Raw genomic sequence first — 26,148 nt, 5'->3', positions numbered from 1 at the left:
GGTGCAGGTACTTTGGAAACAGTTTGAAGTTTCACAAGAGGATAAACACAGAGGGACCGTATAACCCAGCAATTCCACTCCTAGGTAGATACCCAGAAGAAATACATGTTCAACAGAAACTTGTACAGAGCTTTCACAGCAGCATGTACGCATAACAGCCAAAAAGTGGAAACAACTCAAAGGTCCACACATGATGAATGGAGAAATGTGGCTTGTCCATACAACGGAACAATAGACGCTGCACTAGGAATGAAGCTTGAAAACGCTATGCAAAGCAAAAGGAGTCAGACACCAAAGACCACACACTGTATGCTGCCATTGACAGGAAAAACCCAGAATAGGCAATTCCATGGGGACAGAGGGTAGATTAGGGGTTCCCTAGGGATAAGGGATTAGGGGGATACGGGAATGACCACTAATGGGTACAGGGTCTCTTTTTAGGAGTCATGATAATGTTCTCAAATTGACGGCAATAGTAGTTGCATAACTCTGTGAATATACCCCAAAAAAAAAAAATCAACAACTTGTGCACTTTATTTTTGTTTTTGAGACAGGGTCTCACTTTGTCACCCAGGCTGGAGTACAGTGATGTGATCTCAGCTCACTGCAGCCTCAGCCTCCCCAGGCTCAGATGATCCTCCTACTTCAGCCTCCAAAGTAGCTGGGATGACAGGCACATGTTACCACACCTGGCTAATATTGTTGTAGATGGGGTCTCGCTATGTTGTTGTGTTTTTTTTTTTTTGTAGATGGGGTCTTGCTATGTTGCCCAGGCTGGCCTCGAACTCCTGGACTGAAACGATCTGCCCACTTCACCTCCCAAAGTGCTGGGATTACAGTCGTGCTACTGAGCCAGGCCAGTACACTTTAAATAGGTGTAATGTGTGGTATGTGGATCATCTTCAGTACAGCTGTTATATCAAACAAACAAAGACTCACTGAAAGAATACTGGAGAATACTCGGGCTGCAGATGTCTGCTTTTACTCGGTCTCTCTTATTTGATGGACCACCACTGTGCATGTGCTGGTCCCCCACCCCCAGTTCTCATCCCCGGTACAACACACATATTACAATTATTTCAATTTTTAACTTTTTTTTTTTTTGAGACAGAGTCTCGCACTGTCGCTCAGGCTGGAGTGCACTGGCACGATCTCCGCTCACCGCAAACTCCGCCTCCCGGGTTCAAGTGATTCTTCTGCCTCAGCCTCCCGAGTAGCTGGGACTACAGGCACGTGCCACTATGCCCAGCTAATTTTTTGTATTTTTAGTAAAGATGGAGTTTCACTATGTTGTCCAGACTGGTCTTGAACTCCTGACCTCATGATCCGCCCACTTTGGCCTCCCAAAATGCTGGGATTACAGGCATGAGCCACTGCACCCGGCCATAACTTTTTAATTTATTTTTTATTTTCTTGTAGAGATGGGGTCTTGCTATATTGCCCAGGCTGGTCTCAAACTCCTGAGCTCAAGTGATCCTCCTGCTTCAGCCTCCCAAAGTGCGGGGATTACAGGAGTAAAGTAGGCCACCGCTCCTGGCTCTTATTTCACTTAAAAACTTAAAATGTACCTTTTCTTAGGTTGAACTACATGAAATTGCCAATAGTCAACCATATTTGACTTACAAAAGCAGCAAAGTGATATTAACCAACTTAATACCTATTAGAAATTTTAGAAAGTTATGTACATTCACCCTAGGACACAGAATGATTTTTTTTTTTTTTTGACACGGACTCTCGCTCTGTCACCAAGATTGGAGTGCAGTGGTGCAATCTCAGCTCCCTGCAACCCCTGCCTCCCAGGTTCAAGCTATTCTCCTGCCTCCGCCTCCTAGTAGCTGGGATTACAGATGCATACCACCACACCCAACTAATTTTTGTATTTTTAGTAGAGACAGGGTTTTGCCATGTTGTCCAGGCTGGTCTCAAACTCCTGACCTCAGGTTATCTGCCTACCTGGGCCTCCCAAAGTGCTGCGATTACAGGCGTGAGCCACTGCACCCAGCCAAGGACACAGAATGATTCCTAATAAACCCAGAGAGAGGCAGAAAACCAGACTCCATCCCACAAGTGAAAACCAGACTTGTACAGTCACGTTTAGGGTGGGAATCAAATGTCCATAGCATCCAGCAGGTGAAGCTGAAAAAAGCAGAATTAGTGGGGGCCCCGGGGAAGAGGCCAGCCAGGGCCCCCTGCTGCTCAGCTCCTACCTAGTGCCCCCCATGGGGACCCCATTCTTCAAGAAACACATCCACCTAATGAGAGGCACGCATCTTGTGGGCATCCGGACTCTACCAACTGGAGAAAAAGATGAGCACCTGGGGAGATGTGAACACTGATCGGGTATTCGATGATCCTAAGGACTTATAAGTATGTTTGGGAGGATGTGATAGTGCTATTGTGGCTGTTCAAGGTAGGAAGTTATCTTTTAGATACAATATCTGGAATCTGCTTCAAAATACCGCAGTGGGAAAGAGGTGAGGCAGGAACGGGCAGGTGTTGCCCATTGCTGGTGCTGGGAGACGAATACCCAGGGGCTTGGGATGCTCTACACTCTGCTTTTGTGTATATCTGAGCATTCGCAAAATAAAAAGCTAAAACAGAGACATGGGTGTTATTGATTAAAGCATTATGTTTTTATTACCATGACTTTTCTTACAGGAGCTAAAAGAAGATGCTGCTAAATGAGGTAGGACAAGTGAGGGGAGGAGGGACCAGGTTCACGTTCACTGCACTTTCGCCTGTCCTTTCAAAGACCTGGCGCATCTGTTCGGCTCAACCCGTGCTGGAGGCATCAGCATCCCCGTCTTTCTTTTTCTTTTTGAGAAGGAGTCTCTCTCTGTGACCCAGGCTGGAGTGCAGTGGTGCAACCTCGGCTCACTGCAACCTCTGCCTCCTGGGTTCCAGTGATTCTCCTGTGTCAGCCTCCTAAGTAACTGGGATTACAGGCGAACGTCACCATGCCCAGCTAATTTTTGTATTTTTAGTAGAGTCGGAGTTTCGCCATGTTGGCCAGGCTGGTCTCAAACTCCTGACTTCAAGTGATCCACCTGCCTCGGTCTCCCAAAGTGCTGGGATTACAGGTGTGAGCTACTGCGCCCAGCTGCATCTCCATTTTTCAATCAGCATCCCCATTTTCAAATGAACAACGGAGGCCCTAAGTCACACAGAGGTCCGATTCTAAAGAAAGAGTGCAGGTGAAATACTGGGAAAACAGCTGTTTGGCAGGGGAAAGAATCCTAGGCACTGGATTTTCTCCCCCAGGCAAATAAGATGAGGCTCCAGGTGCCAGGCAGGGCAGGGCACCTCTGGGCTTCAGGCAGCTTGGCTCTCACAGTTCTGCAAGGTGGTTTTATGTTATTATTGAAAATAGAAGGTGCAGCTTGGCTAAGCCACCACCAGGCTGTCCTGGTCTCTCCCCCATGGCAAGGGGCCTCCATAAAGGCCCAGAAAGCCCAGGCCTCACAGGGTAGAGGACGGTTGGGCCAGGTCCCTAGCCCAGGATGGCAAGGAAGTGAAAACACAAAACAGAATAGGATCATCCGTGTGTCAATATGGAGGGCTTCCTTGGAGGGGGCAGCCTCAGCTTCCGAATTAATCACACCCACCTGTGAGTGTGCCCCCACCACAGTGTGGTTCAGGAGCAGAGTCTGGAATGAGGCCTGGTGTGAATCCCCCTGCCCCATCGCCCATGCCTGGAGGGGCTTCAGTCCCTCTGTCCCCGTCTAGAGTGTGAGAGTCACTGCCACAGCCTGGCTGGGAGTGAGTCCCCATCACCTCTGCCACTGCCAGCTGGGTGACCTTGGGCAGGCAGGTTGCCCTCCCTGAGCCGTGGGCTCTGTGTCTGTCAGGCAGAGGAGGTGACGGCACCCACAGGCAAGGTGACTGAGGAGCAAACGGGATGGCCATGTGGCTGCCAGCAATGGCAGCTGCTATCATGGGACGTGGGGGTTTGGTGGACATCTGTTGAGCTGAACACTAATTTAATTTAGGGCTTTGGGGACAGATCTGAGGTTTGGAGGCTGAACAGAAAAGGAAAGAAAAATGAAATAACTCAGAACACCAGGTAACGTGCTGGCTGAGAACCCCACACACTTGGCTCAGGTGGGCAAAGGAGGGATCCAGAGGACAGTCGGCCTCCCCTTACCCAACGCCACACACAGAGGGCACAGAGGACAGTCGGCCTCCCCTTACCAGGCACCACACACAGAGGACAGAGAGGCCCACGCGGCCACCTCCTGACTAGGTACTAGGTCATGGCTTCAGAGAGAGAGAGAGAGAGAGAGCAAGTGTGTGTGTGTGTGTGTGTGTGGCACGTGTGTGCGTGTGTTTAAGGGGCTTAGTAGCGGCAGAGCTGGCGCCCACAGACTGAGTTCTTCTAGGTTGATCTGCCTCATAAAGAAACTGACTTGTGACCACAACAGCTGGACTAGTGGCCCCACTCACTCACACAGCCAGCACAGCTGTGCCACGGAATTCCACGGCATTTCCCACAGACCAACTCTAAATACTGCCCTGTGCAGCCAACAGAAGCTCTGTCAGCCACCGATGGGGGCCAGGACCAGCTGCATTTGCCATGAAACGCTGACCATTTATGTTCAGAAAATGGCAACCTGGTGATGAAGTGACAACAGCTGAGCACAGGAATGACGATGAGCCAGCAGGATTCCAGCAGGACCGTGTGTGTTGGGGAGACACATTGTTAACTGGAGTATGTGAGAAGTTTATCACCAAATGTGCACTACATGTGGCCTTCCTCAGGGGGAGATAGGTCACCATCCAGCAGCTAGTCAGGGTCCTCCTAGGAACAAATGAGCCAGGGACAAGCAGGAGTTTTTGAGAGAGAAACGAAGAAAGGAAGAGACACCAAAGCCTAGCTAGATCAGGAGCCAGGACAGCATGTGGACACAGGGTCCTGATGCTGCTGGGGGCTGTGAGCTGGATGCTGAGGGCAGCGGCTGGCATTGCTGGAGAAGCTGGTGCCAGGCGCGGCCCAGCATGTCACATAGAGGAACTCGGCTGCAAGGTCAGTGCCATGAGCCGTGAACTTTGTCTGTTCACTGAGGCAGCCTGAGTCCATGACGCACAGCTGGCCCCTCCCCTCTCCACAAACACAGAATCTCACCGGACAGCACCCAATCCTGACGCGCAGCCGGCCCCTCTCCACAAACACGGAATCTCAGCGGACCCCACCCGATCCTGATGAGCGGCCGGTCCCTTTCCACAAACATGGAATCTCACCAGACCCCACCCGATCCTGACGCACGGCCAGCCCTTCTCCACAAACACAGAATCTCACCGGACCCCACCCAATCCTGATGCGTGGCCGGCCCCTCCCCTCTCCACAAACACGGAATCTCACCAGACAGCACCCTGTCCTGATGCGTGGCTGGCCCCTCCCCTCTCCACAAACACAGAATGACCAACGCCGGGTCTCACCGGACAACACCCGACGAGGCAGCAGCCTCCTTGTGTCCATTCTACAAGTCAAGAACCAGCCTCCTTGTGCCCATTCTACGAGTCAGGAACCAGACACACGGAGAGTCGCGCTTCCAAAGTCACGCCACTAGGGGTAGGGTGGGACCGGACCTGACCTTGGGCCACCAGAGGCAATGCCATGCTGCCTCCCCATCCTGTCCTGTGACATCAAGTTCAGAGCGGAATTCTTCCCAAGATGATTGCAGGAAGGAGCGTTCAAAGTCACAGACCCAGAGTCCCCAGTGCTGGCCACCAGCTGGTGTCATCAACTCAGGGTGGTTTAGCTGTGAGGGAAGGAGGAGGGAAAGGAAGGGTTCATGTTGGAGTTAATGTTCAGAACTTAGGAAGTGCCTACAATTAACCCCTTGTTCGTCCATCCTGGAAAGCAGAATGAGAGAATAAATGGAAGGAGTTGTAATCAGCTCCTTCAAACTGGGGTTTGCCCCATTTATCCAAAAGGCTACCTTGTTGGTATGAGACTCCACAAGGGACCCCATGTTACTGAAAATCTCGCAGGATCCAAAGCACATGACAGTCAACCCCGAGGGGAAGAGGTGAGCGGCTGTTGAGTACCTGGTGTGCGAATACCCCCTTCACCACCCCCACGCTCCTGCAGGCTCCACACAGCACCCCCAGACCACACTGCATGGTGTAACATGGACGCCTGCACTGGGTGAGGACCTGCCTCGTTGTCCCTGTGTCCCTGACCCAACACGGAGCTGGCATCTGGTGCTCAGGAAATGGTTGCTGAATGAATGAATAAATCAATGAATGAATGCAGGTTGACTAACAGGTCACAATCAGCCCAAGCAAGCTGCCCCAGCCACAAAGTATGTGGCTCCTTCAGGCAACAATTTGCGTCAAGAACTAGTCACAGATGAGGGCAGGAAAAGCTCATCCAGTCCCAGAAACCCCAAAGCCAGGTGAGCTTGATGACCGGCCAAAAAACTCACTCAAGCCCACACTCAAAATGATCTTGCTGCGTGAGCTGGACAGTGACATTTACAGGGACAGCCTCCTCCAGCCCCAGCAGCCAGCACACACGCACCGGCCTGGGAAACCATGCAGAGTTTAGATCAGCGGCAGACCTGCTATGAAACAACAACTTTATACCAACGATGGAAAAGGCCGAGACTGGTGGATGGAGTCAATGCTATTCTAGGGCCCAGGCCAGGGGGGCTGTCGTAATCCCACCATGTGTGTCTATTATCAGATTATACCCCACACCTGGAGTTTTATTCTAAGGACCAGGAACAGTGACTCACGAGCAGTGGGAAATCAGGACGGTGTAGCATCCTGACTCTGGCGGACAAGGAGGTCTTTCAAGACCTGGGCTGGCCTCATGGACACTGGCCAGGGCAGCAGGCAGGAGGGCTCTGAGCTCCCAAAGGATCTCATCTGGAAGGATCTTTGTCCACTTCAGGTCATCTGCACCTCCCAGAGAAGTCATAGTAGGATCCTGGGCCAACTCAAGGCCAATTTTACGACTCAGGAGATAACCTTTCTCGGGGAAACAATTAGAATGGTCCAAAAACCAAGCATTTGGCCTTGCAACAGCGAACGCTCCCAGTCCCTGCAGGTGTTGAGGCAGAGGCAGCAGGATCAGAGGCGGGAACAGAAACCCACCCGAGAAGACGGACCTGGCGAGAAACCAGTGCCTCAGCCTCCACCCACCCCAGTCTGTGTTTTCACAAACGCACTTTTTAGTATCGATCCAGTGGGCTTGAGAAAAACATAGAAAAACCATAGTCTGTGTGTCAGCTGAACTCTGCTGGCTACTTAGAGGGAAGGAAAGTGATCTCATAAAAACAGATTTTAATCAACCACTGTTGATCACAAGCCCTCTCCTACTGGCGAGACACAACCCTGGGCATCTTGTTGTAGGGCCTGGTGCCAAGCCTGCTGGTTACCTGCCACTGAGAGAGAGCAATGAGGTCAGATGGTCCCTGCAGAAGTGAGATCATTAGAAAGCCACGTGCCCATCGCGGCCTGCGTGTAAAGACCGCTACCACACAATGCCTGTGTCTATGACAGCACACACAAGACACTACCATCAATGTGTTAATTGAGAAAACTAAATTTTAAGAAAACAACCCAGAAAAACATAGCGCCTGCCTTATAACTGCCTTTCTTGCCACCACTGCCCACCTGGGCCCCTGCCTTGCCAGAGGGAGCCACCCCCCCTCCGACGCTGGAAGTCACTGTCTCCCTTTCACTTTCTTCCACTGTATTTAAAATATCGAGTGCCCGAGTTTTTTCCAAGATGCTTCTTTCCAGGTTCCTACTGAAAAGCCTCATCAATTTCCCCCACCGCAGGCACAACGGGTGCTGCCAACATTGGAAAATAACTTTGGCACATTACAGTCCGCCGCAGGCCGTCCTCATCTCCCAAGATCTGTAATTTAAAAGATGACAACAAAATTGTAGGACCCGCCGTCCTTGGAGCTGCATTTATTTCAAGAATTACGGGAAAAAAAAACAAGACTTTCTTGGCCACTAATGTATACACGTTAGGTACCAAAGGTATTTTTAATTGTAACATTTAACTGCTTACAGGTTTTTGTTTTGTGTTTTTTTGTTTTTAAGTATTGATCTGTCAGCTGGCTTAAAAATAGGGCTTCATTTTCTTCTCCCAAGGCCTGGCTTGTGACTGGGTCAGGCTTGCCTGCAAACCCAAGGCGGCAGTTCACAGCTCGGAGCCCATGTGCCGCTGTCTGTTCTGTGGGCGGCAATCTGAGATGCCCCCATTTCTATATTTAATCCCAACTGACGGAGCGTGGGCGCCAGCCTCCTATATTAAGAAAATGATAGTAACTTCATCTTGTTTTAAATACCCCACCCGTTAGTAATTACAAGAGTTCTGAAAAGATCCAGTTGAGTGAGAGCCTGCGAGACAGCCCTGGCCTCTCCCTCCCGGTTCTGTGGCTGGGACCATGGACAGAGGAATATTCACTAAGTGGTTCCCGGACATCTGGGAGCATCACAGACCCAGGGAGAAGGGCCAAGAGCTGCCCATGCCCATTGATTCCTCACACCCTATAGAGTCTGAAGCAGGGAAGGGGGGAGGTCTTGACTGCTTCCTGATGTTTGAGTATCCACGCTTCACTTTCAAAATAAGGAAGCAGAGAAATGGTAGATGGATTTTGCATCCCAACTGCCATGGAGGCCCAAGCAAGAGGAGGCTGCAGCTACACACGAGCCCCCAGGCCCACCCCTAAGGACAGGCCAGTGAGAGGCTGCGGCCTCAGCCTGGAGGCTACCAAAGCAAGGTCACTTCCTGGAAGGTCCAGAAATTTTGATGGGGTGTCAGTTTCCTTCGAAGAGTCCAGGGGATGCTCCTGTTGAAGAGTTTGTGTTCATCACTTGGAACAGGGAAATGCTGTCAGTGGGTATCTGCCCCGCATGCCCCTGGCGACCACAGCTAAAGAGAGAAGCACAGGCTGCACAATGTGGCACCAAAAAAAAAAAAAAAAAAAAAGAAAGAAAAGAGAAACACCCCCCCCCGACCCGTACATAGGTAGAGAAGGACATTCTTATGGTTCATGGCATGACCTCAACCAAATACTCCGCATTTCTGGAAAGGGGTCAGTGCCCCATGATTTGAGAGGGATGACGTGCTGGCCACCAAGGACCCAGCTGAGAGGGGGACCCAGTGTGGGCAGGACAAAGTGAGTTCCTGGGACAGATGCCTGTAGGATGCCTGGACTGGAGCAATATGAACCCCATGCCCAGGCTTTCAGGGTTGACACCATCTTGGAGTTCAGGGTTCAAGTTCACCAGTCCCCACATCCCGCTCTCCCACTGAAGCATCAGGATGGGCGTGAAGCTGTTCTTCAGAACAGAAGAACGTGGAGAACGATGTTTTCAAACACCAAGATCCTAGAAGGCGAGTACTAGAAGGAATTTAACTGCAGCCTGTGCCACTCAGCTTCACAAGGAAGAAAGCGGCGTCCCAAAGCGTTTGTTTGTTCACCTCTTGACCCCCCACTAGACCAGAAGTTCCTCAAGAGTAGGGAACAGCTCTTCGTCCACCTCTTTCCTTCCTTGCCCCAATGCTGAGGGTCTGGTGTGTTGTGTCCCACGCAGCAGTGGGGGCTCCGGCCAAACAAGGTCACGGAATTGGAAAAGAACAACTGTGCCCTCTTTTGCATTTTTCAGTGAAAGTCAACTCCTCCTGCAGGTGCAAAAGATTGTTTTTTCACAACTGCCCCAAGAAAACCAAGTGAACAAGAGCGTCTTGGTGGAGGCCTCACTTGCGCCCCCTCCCATGTTTTCTCTGCCTTCCCTTTCCTCTGCCTCCTCCTATAGTCTGAGGCTAAGCTGGGCTATAGCCAGGGTCCCCTGGCCTCAAGACCCCCAGCAGCGTTGTGTGGCTCCCCAGCAGCTAGACACCCGCATGGATGTTTGTCGCAGGAGGTCTGACTCCCAACCGACCAGCAGGGCTGTGTCTTGTTCACAGCGTCCCTGGTGGAGCGCAGAGGGGCTCGACACACAGGAGGTGCCTGGTCACTGGTTCTCGAGTCAGAGAGCAGTCATTACGTGTTTCTCACGTGCAGCGCACTTGCAGCCTGGCACAATCCTCTGGGTGGGGCTGACTGCGCGGGGCCAGCACAGTCCGCAGTCCTTCCCACGCAGGACCTTCATTTTTCCCAGTCCAGTCATCAGCTACCGAGTGCTGACTCCATGCCAGGCCCTGCACTAAGTGGGAACGCAGCAGTGAACAGACAGACAGACAGAGGTCATAGGAAAGTGTGTCAGGAGTGATGGTGCCTTGGAATAAAAAGTAAGTGGAGGCAGTCTAATTTATACAGAGCAGCGTGCTCATGAGAGGTCTCTTTCCTTTTCTTCAGAGACCTGGAGAAAAACACAGGCAGCCTTGCAGTTGTCTGGGTAACCCAGGTAGAGAGAAAGAACCAAGACCCCGGCAGAGGGAACAGCAACAGGCGGAGGGAACAGCAACCAGGCAGAGGGAACAGCAACAGGAGGAGGCGACAGCAACAGACAGAGGGAACCACAACAGGCGGATGGAACCACGACCAGGCAGGGGGAACTGCAACAGGCGGAGGAAACTGCAACCAAGCAGAGCGAACCGCAACAGGCAGAAGGAACAGCCACAGGTGGAGGGAACTGCGACCGGGCAGAGAGAACTACAACTGGGCAGAGGGAATCACAAACAGACAGAGGGAACCACAACAGGCAGAAGGAACAGCAACAGGCAGAGGGAACCACAACCGGACAGAGGGAACTACAACTGGGCAGAGGGAACCACAGCCAGGCAGAGGGAACTACAACATAGCAGAGGGAACCACAACCAGGCAGAGGGAACTACAACCGGGCAGAGGGAACCACAACCGGACAGAGGGAACTACAACTGGGCAGAGGGAACTACAACCAGGCAGAGGGAACCACAACCGGACAGAGGGAACTACAACTGGGCAGAGGGAACTACAACATAGTAGAGGGAACCACAACCAGGCAGAGGGAACTACAACCGGGCAGAGGGAACCACAACCAGACAGAGGGAACTACAACTGGGCAGAGGGAACTACAACATAGTAGAGGGAACCACAACCAGGCAGAGGGAACTACAACTGGGCAGAGGGAACTACAACATAGCAGAGGGAACCACAACCAGGCAGAGGGAACTACAACTGGGCAGAGGGAACTACAACATAGCAGAGGGAACCACAACCAGGCAGAGGGAACTACAACCAGGCAGAGGGAACCGCAACAGGCAGAGAGAACCATGACCAGGTGGAGAGAACTGCAACAGGCGGAGAGAACCGCAACCAGGTGGAGGGAACAGCGACTGGATGGAGGGAAAAGAGACTGGACAGAAGGCTCCCAGCACAGCCAGTACATCTCCCCAGACCCTCCTAGACTGCCATAGCTGGCGCGGTCAGTGGCTCTTTACTGATAAACTTATTTGTAGACTGAAGACAGCACAGAACAGAAAACCACTACGTCCTGGCCACTATTTTCTGCCATGACAGCCCTCCCCACCAAGGCCGATCAACAGTCATGTTCGCCCTGTCGGCTTTCATTTACTCCTTGACCCAGCTGTGCACACTGTGACTTGGGGCTGGCAGAGCAGGCAAAACTGACCCGGTCTCCAGCCTTGGCAGCAGAGGCCGAGTCATCCCAGTTAAGGGGCTCAGTGATGGCCTCACATCCACATTCTGCAAACCAGGTGCCAGGGCAGTTAAGGGGCTCAGTGATGGCCTCACATCCACATTCTGCAAACCAGGTGCCAGGGCAGTTAAGGGGCTCAGTGATGGCTTCACATCCACATTCTGCAAACCAGATGCCAGGGCAGTGCCCAGTAGGCTGCAACTAGAGGGTGCTTGGACTTGGACGGCACAGCGGAACAAGCTCTGATGGCCCCAACGTTACAGGTTCTGTGGTGGTAAAGACTTGGATTTGGGGGACTGCAGTAGGGGGCTGGGAGGACAGCTCCAAGATACGGGGAGAGGAGGGACCCAGAGTCCCAGACAGAGACATAAAGTCGGCCTGCTTCTGCCCTGAGTCCTTCCGCCTCCTTCCTGTGGGTGGATTTTGTTATTTTTTTTTCCAGTTCCAGCACTTAGGTATTTTTTATTTTTCCTTTTAAGTAATAAGCTCAGTTTGTCACTTTTACTCCGAAAACATCTTTAGCTATTTCCCCCTGATTTTGATAGGAAGTATTCAGTTTTCATTATCTTCTACATAATCATAAGTCCAGATGTTACTTTTTCTTTGGCCGGCAGTTATTTGCAGGAGTGTTCCATTCCCAGGGGCTATGTTCTCATTAAGGAGGCTTAGGCTTAATGGGTCTCACTTTAGGGAACTTATAATTAAAACGCTCTTTGTGGTCAAGTGCATGATCCTATTTTGTAAACGCTCCCCTGGATATGAGAAAAAAGCTTGAGTTCTCCACGGAGCAGAACATTGTCTATGTCTGTAATAATAAAACTAATAAAGTAAATGTAATAAAAGTTATGAAAGTAACTGATCTTTCTTAAATGCCTCCCATGTGCTGCCTTCCCTGTGTTATCTCGTTTATTTGTAATCCCTGCACTATCTCACTGGTGGGGAGGAGAGAAAGGCCCAGAGAGTTTAGGTTAGGTGAGGGCTGCCACAGGCCGCAGCCTCAGGGCACCGTTCACACGTCACCTTCAGAAGTTAGGAGGAGGACAGCAAGTGGGGAATCCAGAGGAAGAGCAGGTCCAAGGTGAAGCTGCCACAGGCTGCCAGAGCTTGGGAGTAACGACTGAGCTGGATATTAGAAAATCTGTCAGTTGCCACTTGGAGGCGGGAGCTGAGGCCATGGGGTCAGGTGAGCTCGCGGGAGAAAAGGTGGGAAGAGGGCGAGGACAGACCTCAGGGGCACACCCACACTCAGGGGCAGGTGAAAGAGGAGGAGGCAGAGCCTCTGGAGAGCGCCAGGGTCCTCATCCTGGTGTGGGCAGAACCACTCGGGGTGCAATCAACATTCAGACACCCAGGCCCATTCCCCAGCCACCCTGCTGCCCACCAGTGTGGGAAGATGAAGGACTTGGAAAGTATAGTGGCCTGAAATCCTGTGAGGGGACCTCAGGGTGGCCAGGTCAGTGGTGTCCAATGCTCTGGAGAGGTCCAGGGACATGGGTGGGAGATTGCTGGACATGGGGACAGGGTTGCTAGATTCATTGAGACAAACCTACACTCTAGCTGTGGGTTTCTGAGGCCCCTGAATCATCAGAGCCACCCAGGGCACTCGTTGCTAAAAATACAGGTTTCTGGGCCCCAGCCCAGCCCTGCTGCAGCAAAACCTCCAGGAGAAGAGCTCGGGAATCTGTTTGTTTTGTTGTTGTTGTTGCTTTTTGAGACAGTCTTGCTCTGTTGCCCAGGCTGGATGGAGTGCAATGGTGTGATCTTGGCTCACTGTAACCTCCACCTCCCAGGTTCAAGTGATTATCCTGCCTCAGCCTCCCAAGTAGCTGGGATTAGAGGTACCTGCCACTACACCTGGCTAATTTTTGTATTTTTAGTAGAGACAAGATTTCATCATGATGGCCAGGCTGGTCTTGAACTCCTGACCTCAAGTTATCCACCTGCCTTGGCCTCCCAAAGTGCTGGGATTACAGGTGTGAGCCACTGCGTCCAGCCGGAATCTGCATTTTTAACAAGCACTAAGATGGTTTCTAAGGCTCAGACGAGTTTAGGAAACTCTATTGTGGCCCCTCTTCCCTGCCACAGGCTCCATCCTGTGCTTCCCAGTACCATGGGAGCCGAGCAAGCCCTCCTGATAAGGATACCCACCTTGACTTCTGTTTCAGAGCAGAGTTAGTTTTTACTCAGAGCCGATGTGATCAATAAATGTTGAGGTTCTTTTCTAAGCCAGAGAACAACCCGTGCCCTCCCTCCATTCCCCTCACGCTCTAAAGACCCTGATACAGGAACCGGAGAAGCAACCAGAACAACCCGGATCATCCCATGGACGAGGGCCCCATGAGGGCCACATCTAGGCTGAAATGAGAGAGACAGGCTGACGTACCACAAATGTGCAGTGTTGGGGGGTGCCAGCTGGGCCAGTTTCCCCACAAAACTGGTCCAGGGCAGGGCTGGAGCTGCCGCTGTCCGCAAGGTTCAATCTGCCCCTTAAACGTATCTCAACTCCCTCTGTCCCCAGCTGTTGGGGTCTCTTGTGGTATAATTCAGGGAGGATCACAGTAACTAACTGTAGGAATGAGGTTCTTCTTCCGGCTTCTCCAAATAGCTCAAAATGGGTACTAGGCTGTTCACTTAAGGGTACCCAGGAAGATGACAAGACAGATTTCAGAACTGGGAAACTTGCTGAGAAGAAGGGAAACACACTCGTGAACACACGAGTCCAGGAGCGCCCCTTTCTCACAGCCGTTTCTCTTTTCCAGGGTAGGACGTTTACCGCAGCAGTGCTGCCCCAGCCTGTCCCCAAGAATTCCCTGGGGAGCCTGGGACACTACACCTCCTAGACACCCCTCGCCCCCACTCCCAGGGTCTGGGTCACCTGTCGGGTGGGGTCTGGGTGTCTGTGGTTTTAAGAGTTCCCCAAGTGACCTTAATAGGCAAGCAGAGACGAGGCCACAGATCCAGCCTCTCAGGGGAGGGGCCAACATCATCACCCCAAGTGGAGGAGACATACAGACCGGATCTGACGGAGAAGTGAGAAGAGGGCAGGATGGAGAGGAAGGGCTGGCTCTAAGCAAAAGGAGGCTGTGTCTCCCTCAGTAGAGCTGGTGGCCTGGGAAGGAGCCTGAGACGGAGGGGAAGGCTCCAAAGCTGATCACAGGATGGGTGGTTAGCAGCGGCCAGGGGAGATGGTTAAGGGGTATTAAAAAATTGAAAGAATGAATAAGCCCTACTATTTGACGGCACAACAGGGGGACCATAGTCAATAATAACTTAATTGCACATTTCAAAATAACTAAAAGAGTGTAAGTGGATTGTTTGTAACACAAAAGATAAATGCTTGAGGAAATGGATACCCCAATTCCCCATGATGTGCTTTCTTTCTTTCCCTCCCTCCCTCCCTCCCTCTCTCTCCCTTTCTTTCTTTATTTCTTTATTTCGAGCAGAGTCTCGCTCTGTCACCCAGGCTGGCTGGATTGGAGTGGCATGATTTTGGCTCACTGTAATCTCTGCCTCCTGGGCACAACTGATTCTCCTGCCTCTGCCTCCCAAGTAGCTGGGATTACAGGCACCCACCACCACATCCAGCTAACTTTTGTATTTTTAGTAGAGACAGGGTTTTACCATGTTGGCCAGGCTGGTCTCGAACTCCTGACCTCAAGCGATCCGCCCACCTTGGCCTCCCAAAGTGCTGGGATTACAGGCGTGAGCCACTGCACCTGGCTGATGTACTAATTTCATATTGTGTGCCTGTATCAAACCATCTCATGTACCCTATAAATATATATACCTACTATGTACCCACAAAAATTTTTTAAAAAGCTGTCCACGGATGAAATTACAACTTTTTAATTACAGGAGGTGAGCCCACCTGTCAAAACTGCCTGGGAAGGGTGGCCTAGTGTACAGAGATTGAGAGAGACGTGACACGGCCCGATGGGGACTCCAGCCTCAGCATCGCAAGGAGGAAGGGGGCAGTGCAAGTTCTTGGGCCCCTTCCACCCTACCAAACACTTGGGGTGACCCCAGTGAGCCACAGCCATGGCTCTCAATGTGAGTGCACAGCACAATCGCCTGTGGCTGCTAAGCTGGTGGTGTCTGGGGGACGGGGTGGAGAAGGATGTCACTTCACTTGGAAGAAACACCCAGAAACTGCAAACCACGTGATTTGCTATCCAGATAAACGGGTTAGTAATAAAAAGTCCCTGGAAGATCAAGGATAGGCCAAAGGCTGAAGGCTGGAATGGGGAGGGAAGATCAGGCCAGCAGACAGGCAGAGGTTGCGGCCAGAAAGTGGAGGGAAAATCTACAGTCCCTGAATTTCCCGGCAAAAACCTCAGAAGCCAGAAGACATGGAACAAAGGCTTCCAAGCCCTGTAAGGAACACTTCCCTCTAGAACACCCTGCTCAGCCAGAAGTCGTTTCAGACGCGCAAAGCTCGGGAAGATGACCCTCTAGGCCCCATGACAGAGACTATCCCTTCCTTCATCAGTCACTCCAATGTCTAACAGACGCGTCTGACCAGCGGCACTCACCCACCCACAGATGTGGCCACATGAGGACACTGTGGCCAAAAGGGGAGGGTGCAGTTTCCAACATGCCCTCCACCCCTTTGGGGCTGGACGCTGATGAAGAGACGGGCAACATGTGGCTCACCAAGAGGGCACCCCTAGGCTGGCGGAGCCACAGGGCAGCAGAAGCCTGGGTCCCCAGCACCACGGGGCTGCCTATCGGCCGTGGATCGGTCATAGCTGCATTGTTAGGTCAAAAAAAAAAGAAAAAGTCCTCTCTCTTGTTGAAGCCAAGCTGTCTGGGCGGCAGCTGAGCCTTTATTCCAGTTAATATATTGCTTTTCTTGGGGAGCCACTGGAGGACATGTTCCACCAAAACCAGCAAAGAGAAAAATTGAAGATCCATGAATCCTGGATCCAACCCAGGCGAGTGCAAAGGCCGTCCCAGGAGAGCAGTTTAGAGCAGGCACAGAATGAGCAACGTGGAGGAGGAGGACTGAAGGCGGACCCCTCCAGGGAACATGGCAAGGAACAGTTCCGTGGCAGGCAGACTGTACTGAGAGCATCTTATGGAGCTGGTGGAGGGCACAGAGCAACCGTTGGCTTTCGTAGTAACACCGTTTCGAGGGAAAGTAATCACAGTACCCCACCTGATGAACAGTGATGGGGCTCATGCATCTGAAACTTACGCATCAAGGGACAGCAACAGAGCCTCATGCTTAGGAAGCAGAGTCCTGAATCAGAAACAGCAGCTACCCCTGCAGGAGCGATGGGAGGAAGAGAGACCCACAAGCCCTCTGGATCGTTTCCACATAATACTTAAGTTTAAAATAATTAATTTAAAAATAAAAAATAAAATACCAAGGAAAAAGCTAAGATGGCCAAAAGTTGAGAAGTGAAGAATGCATGCTCAAGACTCCTATAAGGTCTGCCTTGAACAGGGCTACTGGCTGACCCCCAAGAACTTCCCTCTCCCAAGGTCTGGACCCCCACAGGTATCTGCTAGGTCACCCCTTCAGTCTGTACAACCAAACATGGGGGTAGTGGAGGGGAGAACAGGGGGTAACTGGTCTTTTCTGGGCCGACCCTGAGCACTCTATGGAGGAGGGTGGGGGACCATGGAGTGACTCACGCAGGACTCAGGGAAGACAGAAACCAAAAGCCCAGTTTGCCCTCTTCACATGCCCTTCAACCCACAACTGCACACACACCACCAACCCTCCTCCCGCACGGGACGATGACTGTCATCCACACCCTCCACGAGCCCTTCAACCCAGAACAGCAGAGACCCCGCCAACCCTCCTCCCGCACGGGAGGATGACCCTCCACACCCTCGGGCTCACTCCCCAGATCTTTTCTATTCCCCTAACTAAAGACAGGAGGTTCTGTCCGTGCAACCAGGAAAGCAGCAATGAGCTAGTGTCTGGTGGGAGCACTACGTTCTACCTGTGATTCCAGCCAGAACAGCTCCTCCCTTTCCAAGACACCCTTCACGAGTTTATCACCACCCAGACCTGTGTGTAAAGTCCTCAAGACCAAGGCTAGCCGGTGTGTGGAACTCACAGAAAATGGGACTCGGGCGCAGCTTTGCGCAGTCTAGAATTACAGAATAAAGGCTAAATTGGCATCCATTTCACCATTTTCTTCTGCAACTGGCATCTAGTGAATTACAGTTTAGTGAAGATTTTGATTCAAATGATTTTAGATGCCATTCTTGCCAAGAGTACTTTACAGGAAAATACGATAAAATCACAGCTCATGTTCTCAATGCGGTGTTTATTTTATTCATTTGCTCCTGGTGAGTTACCAGGCCCTATAAGAGAAGGTTAAGGCTGGGCACACTGGCTCATGCCTGTAATCCCAGCACTTTGGGAGGCCGAGGCGGGCAGATCATGGGGTCAGGAGATTGAGACCATCCTGGCAAACATGCTGAAACCCCATCTCTACTAAAAATACAAAAAATTATCTGGGCATGGTGGCGGGCACCTGTAGTCCCAGCTACTCGGGAGGCTGAGGCAGGAGAATGGCGTGAACCCAGGAGGCAGAGCTTGCAGTGAGCCGAGATCACGCCACTGCAGTCCAGCCTGGGCGACAGAGTGAGACTCCGTCTCAAAACAAAAAAAAGAGAAAGTTAAGCTTGGTAAAATTATTAGACAGATTTTTTACAAATTGTGGGCAGAAAATCCCTACTAAAATAAGCATTATTGTAAAGACATTGTTCCTAATACACCTCTTAACATGTGCCTGTATCAATGAAGCAGCTTAGACAGTGTAAATGAACATGACATGCTGCAGACTTCCAAGGGGCTTCTCCAGTGACTTCTCCCACTCCTGGCATCTCACTGATGCCTTTCAGCACATAAAGAAAGAAAGACTGGGCTTAAGGGTGTGGACTTTTCACCACGTAGACAGCGACGACAGAAATGCCCCATTTAGTGAAGAACATCTAACATGTCGACAAAATAAGCAAAACTCATAGCCCAGAGTTTCACAAATTCCAGGCTGAATGGAGCTGTACGAGGCTCAAACACAATACTCGGAAGTGGCAGAAGCCTGGGCTTGGGATGGCCAGGCTCGGAAGAGGGAGCTGCTGCCCACCCTGGAATTCGAGGGAGGACAGAGACATGGGGGCAGTAAGGAAGGGGAAACAGGGAATGCCTCTGAGGCAACAGCTGTTCTGCGGGCAGCAAGATACTCAGATTGTCACAGTGCTCAAGGGCCTGGAAGTGCTGTTATAAAGCACAGCTTCCCTTGGCAAGACCAAAGTTAATCAGATTTACGAGCAGTGCAGCCACCACTGAGCGGGAAGAGGAAAACAATCATGAAATAGGAAAAAGAAACACAAAAGAGGATTAGTTTAAAAAAAGAAACAAACTTTGGAAACATATCTCACATCAGGGCCGGGCACAGTGGCTCACGCCTGTGATCTCAGCACTTTGGGAGGCCGAGGTGGGCAGATCACTTGAGGTCAGGAGTTTGAGACCAGCCTGGCCAACATAGTAAAACCCCATCTCTACTTAAAATGCAAAAATTAGCCAAGTGTGGTGGCATATGCCTGTAATCCCAGCTACTTGGGAAGCTGAGGTGGGAGAATCTCTTGAACCCAGGAGGCGGAGGATACAGTGAGACAAGATCAGATCACACCACTGCACTCTAGCCTGGGCAACAGAGCGAGACTCCATCTCATAGGCCCACAGCCAATGTCCCAGACCTGAAAGTGATTGGTGCCTCTCACTCATGGAGTAAGTATCTGCAAGGTGCCCCTTTGACTCTCTGTGGGTGCTGGAGCCAACACAAAGAATATGATCCAGTCCCTGCTCCTGAGGTGTCCCTGGTAGAAATATCAATGTAAGCCAGCACAGAGTGGTGCCATTTGAGCTGGGTTTTGAAGGATAAATAGGAGTTTTCTGAGTGGAGAAGAAAACAGAACTTAGTGGTCCAGGCAATTAGAAATGACAGCATTGTGCAAAAGTGCCTGTTATGCCTGGGACAGATGAATAGCTCAGTACACCAATAACAGCTGCACCCAGCCTTCATTAACCACACAGCACCTTCACAACTTCTGCTCTCACTGATACCACTTCACTATGATCTTATCTCCTTGATGCTTTTCTTCAACCAACTTGTTTTTAAAAGCTTACTTTGGTCTTCTTCAAAATTATAGTAGCCATGAAATTACAGGTTTGATATGCTATCTACATTTTCTTTAAATCATGAAAAATAATTACACATTATTAAAGTAAAAAGTGTCCGTCTGTGAACCTAGAGCTAAATCCTCTTGTGTTCCAGCTATGTTTCCCAAACTCTGGGAAGCCGAGCTACGAACTTTAAGGCCTGTGTTGTTTGAGAAGAGATCTGTACTTACTGGGAAAAAATAAATGCAAACATTAGAGGAAAAACATTATTAACGAGTCACTGCCAGTGAGTCACAATGCTAGTCTTTGGGGCCATCGGTGCCCTGCAAGGCCCTGCCCTGACCCTCAGCAGGCATTAAACATCTCACAACTATAAGATCCCGGGGCTGCACGCGAGCCTCCCCAGGGACGCAGTCATCCGTTTAACTTTTATCACCAATTTGAAAAACGGGTGCCAGCGTCTTTCTTTTTTTTTTTTTTTTTTTGAGACGGAGTCTCACTCTGTCGCCCAGGCTGGAGTGCAGTGGCACGATCTCAGCTCACTGCAACCTCCGCCTCCCAGGTTCAAGTGATTCTCCTGCCTCAGCCTCCTGAGTAGCTGGGACTACAGGCGCCCGCCACCACACCTGCCTAATTTTTGTATTTCTAGTAGAGATGGGGTTTTGCCATGTTGGCCAGGCCGGTCTTGAACTCCTGACCTCAGGTGATCCACCCACCTCGGCCTCCCAAAGTGCTGGGATTACAGGCGTGACCTATGGCGCCCAGCCCGCCAGCATACTTCTGTGATTTATTGTTCAACCTTTTTTTTTGAGATAGGGTCTCGTTCTGTTGCCCAGGCTGAAGTGTAGTGGCACGATCACAGCTCACTGCAACTTCAACCTCCTGGGCTCAAGCGATCCTCCCACCTCAGCCTCCCAGTAGCTGGGATCACAGGCGCAGGCCACCACGCCCAGCTTATTATTTATTTTTTTCTAGAGACAGGGGTCTCCCTATGTCGCCCAGGCTGGTCTTGAACTCCTAAGCTCAGGCAATCCTCCCACCTCCATCTCCCAAAGTGCTGGGATTACAGGCATGTGCCACTGCACCTGGCCTATTGTACAACTTCTTGGAAGTTTATACTTCACCAAACGCAAGAGCCTCAAGTGTGTCAGACAGCAGCATGGCTCCCAGAGGAGCAACAATGAGCCAAGGGACAGGAATGGAGTGGCCAGGGCGCTTCCTTCTTACCTCCGTGCACAAAGCCGTGCAGGGTGCAGTCTGAAGGCCCCACCAGGTGGATCAAGCTGGACTGGCTGTAGCTGACCGTGTTCGGCTCTGGAATTGCAAAGGAGAGAGATTAGTTATGGGGTAGACTGATTCCCACAGCTGAATGGTCTGGCAATGCCGAAACCACCCTGACATCTGCACAGTCAACGAAGGCGTCCGAAGCCGGTTCAGCTCATTTCTCTAAGGAAAACCATGGTCTCCAAACAGGCTACACTTGGTGAAGGAGAGGTTTTCAAGGATTCATGACCCATTCTGTTACTGGGCCATGACGAGACTCTCTGGGGCCATCAGTGCCCTGCAAGGCCCTGCCCAGGGTAGCCATGAAACACCGCAAAGCTGTGAGTCCCAGGGCTGCGCGTGACCCTCCACCAGCCTCTAGTTAACCATCTGACTTGCATTTCCAATTTTACAAGAAGTGCCACAGTGTTTCTGTAATTTACTCCACTGGCCTGAGAATGTACAGCTCCACAGGGAGCAAGCTGTTCCCTCTGGCCAGCCCCCTACCCCATTCACTGCTCTATCACCTCACTCTTGCAAGAGCCCCAAATATCTCGGAAGAGCTTCAGTTACCCAACACTGCACTGCTCCTGAAATATCTTTAAGAGGCTGCACTTAAGAAAAAAAGCCAATGACATATAACGTCCAGTCTCTAGAATGTAGACCTTTCTCTTTTTCTTGAGACAAAGCCTCGCTCTATTGCCCAGGCTGAAGTGCAGTGGCACAATCTCAGCTCACTGCAGCCTCCGCCTCCTGGGTCCAGCAATTCTTGTGCCTCAGCCTCCCGAGTAGCTGGGATTACAGGCATCTGCCACCACACCTGGATAATTTTTGTATTTTTAGTAGAGACAAGGTTTCACCATGTTGGCCAGGCTGGTCTCGAACTCCTGACCTCAAGTGATCCACCAGCCCTCAGCTTCCCAAAGTGTTAGGATTACAGGCGTGAACCACCTCGCCCAACCCAATATATAATTTTTAAAAAGCCAGTTATCCTTATTGTTTTCTCCGTCTGACAAGAGAAAATGGAATTACTGTGAGCTCTTCGGATTCATAGCTGTCAGCTGTCCAGCTTTGACCGTGTAGGGACTATGTGGCCATATGGCTGTCCATTTTTAGGGTTTATGACAAAATTAGCCCTGCATCAGACACGTTTGAGTGCCTGCCTCATCCCTGGCCCTTGGGTTGAAAACAGTGTTCACTTCCAAGCCTGGTCCAGCCCTTCCAGTGCAGATGGGGTCTTGGCAGGTCACCTAGCCCCTGGCTCCTGGGTTGGGATCCGCCTTTCTGGGGTCAGGCAGTGCTCTGGCCAAGCCCCAGGAAGATCCACCCTGAGCCATCCACGAGGGTGCGAGGGCTGGTGAACATGGCCAGGCCAGGGGCTTGGCCCTGGGTCTGAAGCGCGTTCCACTCGATGTCTCTGGCCCTCTGGCCAGGCCCATAGTCCTGCCCCCGTAAGCAGTAGTTTGGGGGCTGAGGGCATGGGGGAAGCAAGAGAGCACAGGGGAGGAAGGAAGGTTCTGGAGTTGGACTGCCTGGATTTGAATCCCAGCTCTGCTGCCTTCATGGGAACTTAACCTCCCTTTGCCTCAGTCTCCTCAGCTGGAACCAGAGATGGTGAAAGTGAAACTATCGGGTTGTGAAGATGACGTAAACACCTAGCACACACGAAGCCCTGTAAATAGCTTGTCACATAGGACGGGATCCGAAAAGGAGAGTTTTGTGTTTATGGCTGTGTAAACCTCACCCACTGCTATTCTGGGGGCCTGGTTCAGGCTCTTCACATCATTTTGAAACTGCAGGTTCACAGATTAGGCACTGTGTCAGTCAAGATCGTAGTCACTGCTGCAGCAGATAAACCCTAAAACCCTAGTGGGTTACACAGTGAGGTTGATTTCTTGCTTAGGTAAAGTCCAAATCAGGCTTTCCTAATGGGGTAGATTTCCTCCAAATGGTGGAGATGTGGGGATTCAGGCCCCTTTGGTCCCGTAGCTCCATTACTTTTAATGGGTAGCTTTGAAGGTTACCTTGGAAAGGGACAGAGTGGGGGGAGGCTCACACACCTGAGGGTTTGATGGGTCAGGCCTGGAAGCAGCATTTCACTCTGCTCACACTCTAGACATGGTATTTTCACATCCGCTGCAAGGGAGGCAGGGCAGCGCGGCCCTGCTATGTGTGGAGACAGGCTTGTTCACCTCTGTCTGGTTCTACCCCTCCAGTCACCAGATCCCTGTTGTATTCTTTGCACACGTGGAGCACCTCACCCTCAAGGACAACCACCTGAAACCCTATCCGTCCTCTGCGCTGACCTCAGAGCGCAGCAGCTGGTCACATGCATGCAAGTCTCCTCCATCGTGTTTAGATGCAATTCTTCATGTTCCTGCAGCCAATGAACTAAGAAGATGAGTTACCTCCACTTGCACCCTTTATGCAGCAGCAGAAGAGGGAACAGAAAAGCACACTCATTCAGGAAAGGAAAGAACACAGGAGCTACCCAGGAGCCCCTGGCCCAAGCAGAGATGACTCCCGCCAGGGTCTGAGCTATGGCCATGGGGAAGGGTCTTTGGTTAGACTCTGATTCCACTCTTGGGGAGGAACTACATGGTCCTTGGCTCAGCCTCCTGGAAGGTTCTTCCCTGTTGGTTATCCACTATGGCCTCATCCAAGCAGGCACTGGGAAATAGGGGCCCACGGCCCACCTCCTGCTCGTCTAGGTTTGGGGAGGTTACTTTAAAGTTTGAACAGTCAAAAGCTTTTTTTCAGTCCAGGCAAATTCAGTTTCCTCGCAAACTTAGTAGGCATCTGATCTGTCTGCCTCCAGTCAGTTCCATGTGACAGGAAACACACCCAACGTTCTTTCCAAGTGTCACGTTCAAGCCTGGTGTATTTTTTTACTTTTCCATCCCACTCCACTCCACTCCCTTTCTCACTCTCTCAAGACACACATGGGTGCGTAAACCACACTTTAATCTGATTTTCGACACAAGGCTGAGTCTTTTTTTTTTTTTGAGACAGAGTCTCGCTCTGTCACCCAGGATGGAGTGCAGTGGTGCGATCTCGGCTCACTGCAAGCTCTGCCTCCCGGGTTCACGCCATTCTCCTGCCTCAGCCTCCTGAGTAGCTGCGACTACAGGCGCCCGCCACCGCACCCAGCTAATTTTTTGTATTTTTAGTAGAGACGGGGTTTCACCGTGGTCTGAATCTCCTGACCTCGTGATCCACCCACCTCGGCCTCCCAAAGTGCTAGGATGACAGGCGTAAGCCACCAGGCCCAGCCAAGGCTGAGTCTTAATGGGCTTTTGATTTCAGTCTCCTTCCGTTCCGAGGTCAATAAACAATAGGCTTTTCCAGTCTTTTCATGCTGCCAATTTCTGGCCTTCTCTCAGAGCCCCACTCCTCATGGTATTGTGGGTTTCAGGGTGTACTAAATTCCCCTGAGGCCCAAGGTGCCCTCAGCAATTGCAGGCTGATTCTGGACACCCCTAGACCCTGGCAGGCCCACGCTGAAGCAGCAGGTGGGAGAACAGGTATCCGCTCCCTTGGGCCAAGCCACAGGTCATGCAAACTGGCTGTGATGCAGGACGTCGGGGCCCCCAGGGGCTCCTTCCCAAAAGCCTTGGCGCTTGGAGGGGTCTGTTGGTTGGCTTTGAGATCGCGACCCTGCACGCCAGCTCCCAGAGGGGCCCAAATGCAAGGACCTCTTGACGCATATTGAGGAGGGTGGGCTGGGTGGGGAGGCCCCCAGAATGTGGCTTCTTGGGAGGAGCTCCTCTACTCTGCTTCTGACTCCATGACATGCTGCTTCTCCCACACACCCTGGCATGAGGGCAAGCCCAGGGCAGCTAACAGTGACCAGGAGAGAAGGCAGGGGAGCCGATCTGAAATTCTGTGTGTGGAGTGTACCGTGTGCTGGGGCCGCTGTAACAAGAGTGCCCACCAAAGGCTGGCACCTTAAGTGGCAGAAATTCGTCTCACAGCCCTGGAGGCTGGAAGGCCCAGGTCAAGGTATCAGCAGCTGGCTCTTCCTGAGGCCTCTCTGCTGGGCTTGTAGATGCCGCCTTCCCCCGTGTCCTCACAGGGTTGTTCCTCTGTGTGTGTCTGTCCTAACCTCCTCTTCTTGTAAAGACACCAGCCCACCCAAATGACCTCATTTTAACTTAATTACTTCTTTAAAGACTCTTTCTTTACATTCAGTGACATTCTGAGGCACTCAGGGTCAGGACCTCAACATATGATTTGTGGCGACACAATTTAGCAACCATGACCCAGAGGCACATCAAAGCCTCGGAAATGACACTGGGGCCGGGCACAGTGGCTCACGCCTGTAATCGTAGCACTTTGGGAGGCTGAGGCAGGTGGATCACCTGAGGTCAGGAGTTTGAGACCAGCCTGGCCAACATGGTGAAACCCCTCTCTAGTAAAAATACAAAAATTAGCCAGGCGTGGTGGCGAGTGCCTGTAATCTCAGCTACTTGGGAGGCTAAGGCAGGAGAATCACTTGAACCAGGGAGGCAAAGTTTGCAGTGAGCTGAGATCGTGCTGTTGCACTCCAACCTGGGCAACAAGAGCAAAACGCCGTCTCAAAAAAAAAAAAAAAACAACAACAAAGCAATGACACTGGACACTTAGGAGACCCCAGGTATCAACTTCTGGGTCAGGACCACCCTTCATCCCACCAGCTTTTTCGGCTACTGAGAAACATTACTTGCCTAAGGCCAGACCTAGAAAGGACCTGTCTTCACCTGAAATGAGTCCCAGTCATTTCATGGCCCAGTGGGCTGGCGTGTTCAACAGCTTGGGGCTTGTCAGTTAGGAATGAGCTACCCTTTCTGAGTGCCAGCTGTCCTGGGCAGGGAACAGATGAGGTCTAGTCCCTGACCAGGTCTGCCTTCTGGCCGGGTATGGTGGCTCACACCTGTAATCCCAACACTTTGGGAGGCGGAGGCGGGTGGATCGCCTGAGGTCAGGAGTTCGAGGCCAGCTTGGCCAACATGACAAAACCCTGTCTCTACAAAAAATACAAAAATTAGCTGGGTGTGGTGGCACATGCCTGTAATCCCAGCTACTCAGGAGGCTGAGGCACCAGAATCGCTTGAACCCGGGAGGTGGAGGTTGCAGTGAGCTGAGACCGCACCATT

The 26,148-nt window shown here is 51.5% G+C and overlaps 1 protein-coding gene across 3 annotated transcripts in view; it reads right to left on the bottom strand.

Annotated features, from left to right (window-relative positions):
* The window catches only part of ACOT7 (acyl-CoA thioesterase 7), a 126,743-nt gene that overhangs the window by 31,475 nt on the left and 69,120 nt on the right, over positions 1-26,148 (bottom strand). For all 3 annotated transcript variants that reach the window (XM_024230732.2, XM_009235677.3, NM_001132585.1), the window contains 1 exon segment: positions 20,978-21,064. In XM_024230732.2, coding sequence (XP_024086500.1) covers positions 20,978-21,064 — 87 coding nt within the window.

The sequence above is a fragment of the Pongo abelii genome, chromosome 1 (assembly GCF_028885655.2).
Source record: "Pongo abelii isolate AG06213 chromosome 1, NHGRI_mPonAbe1-v2.0_pri, whole genome shotgun sequence".
Taxonomy (NCBI): Eukaryota; Metazoa; Chordata; class Mammalia; order Primates; family Hominidae; genus Pongo; species Pongo abelii.
This window is presented reverse-complemented; position numbering and strand designations above follow the sequence as displayed.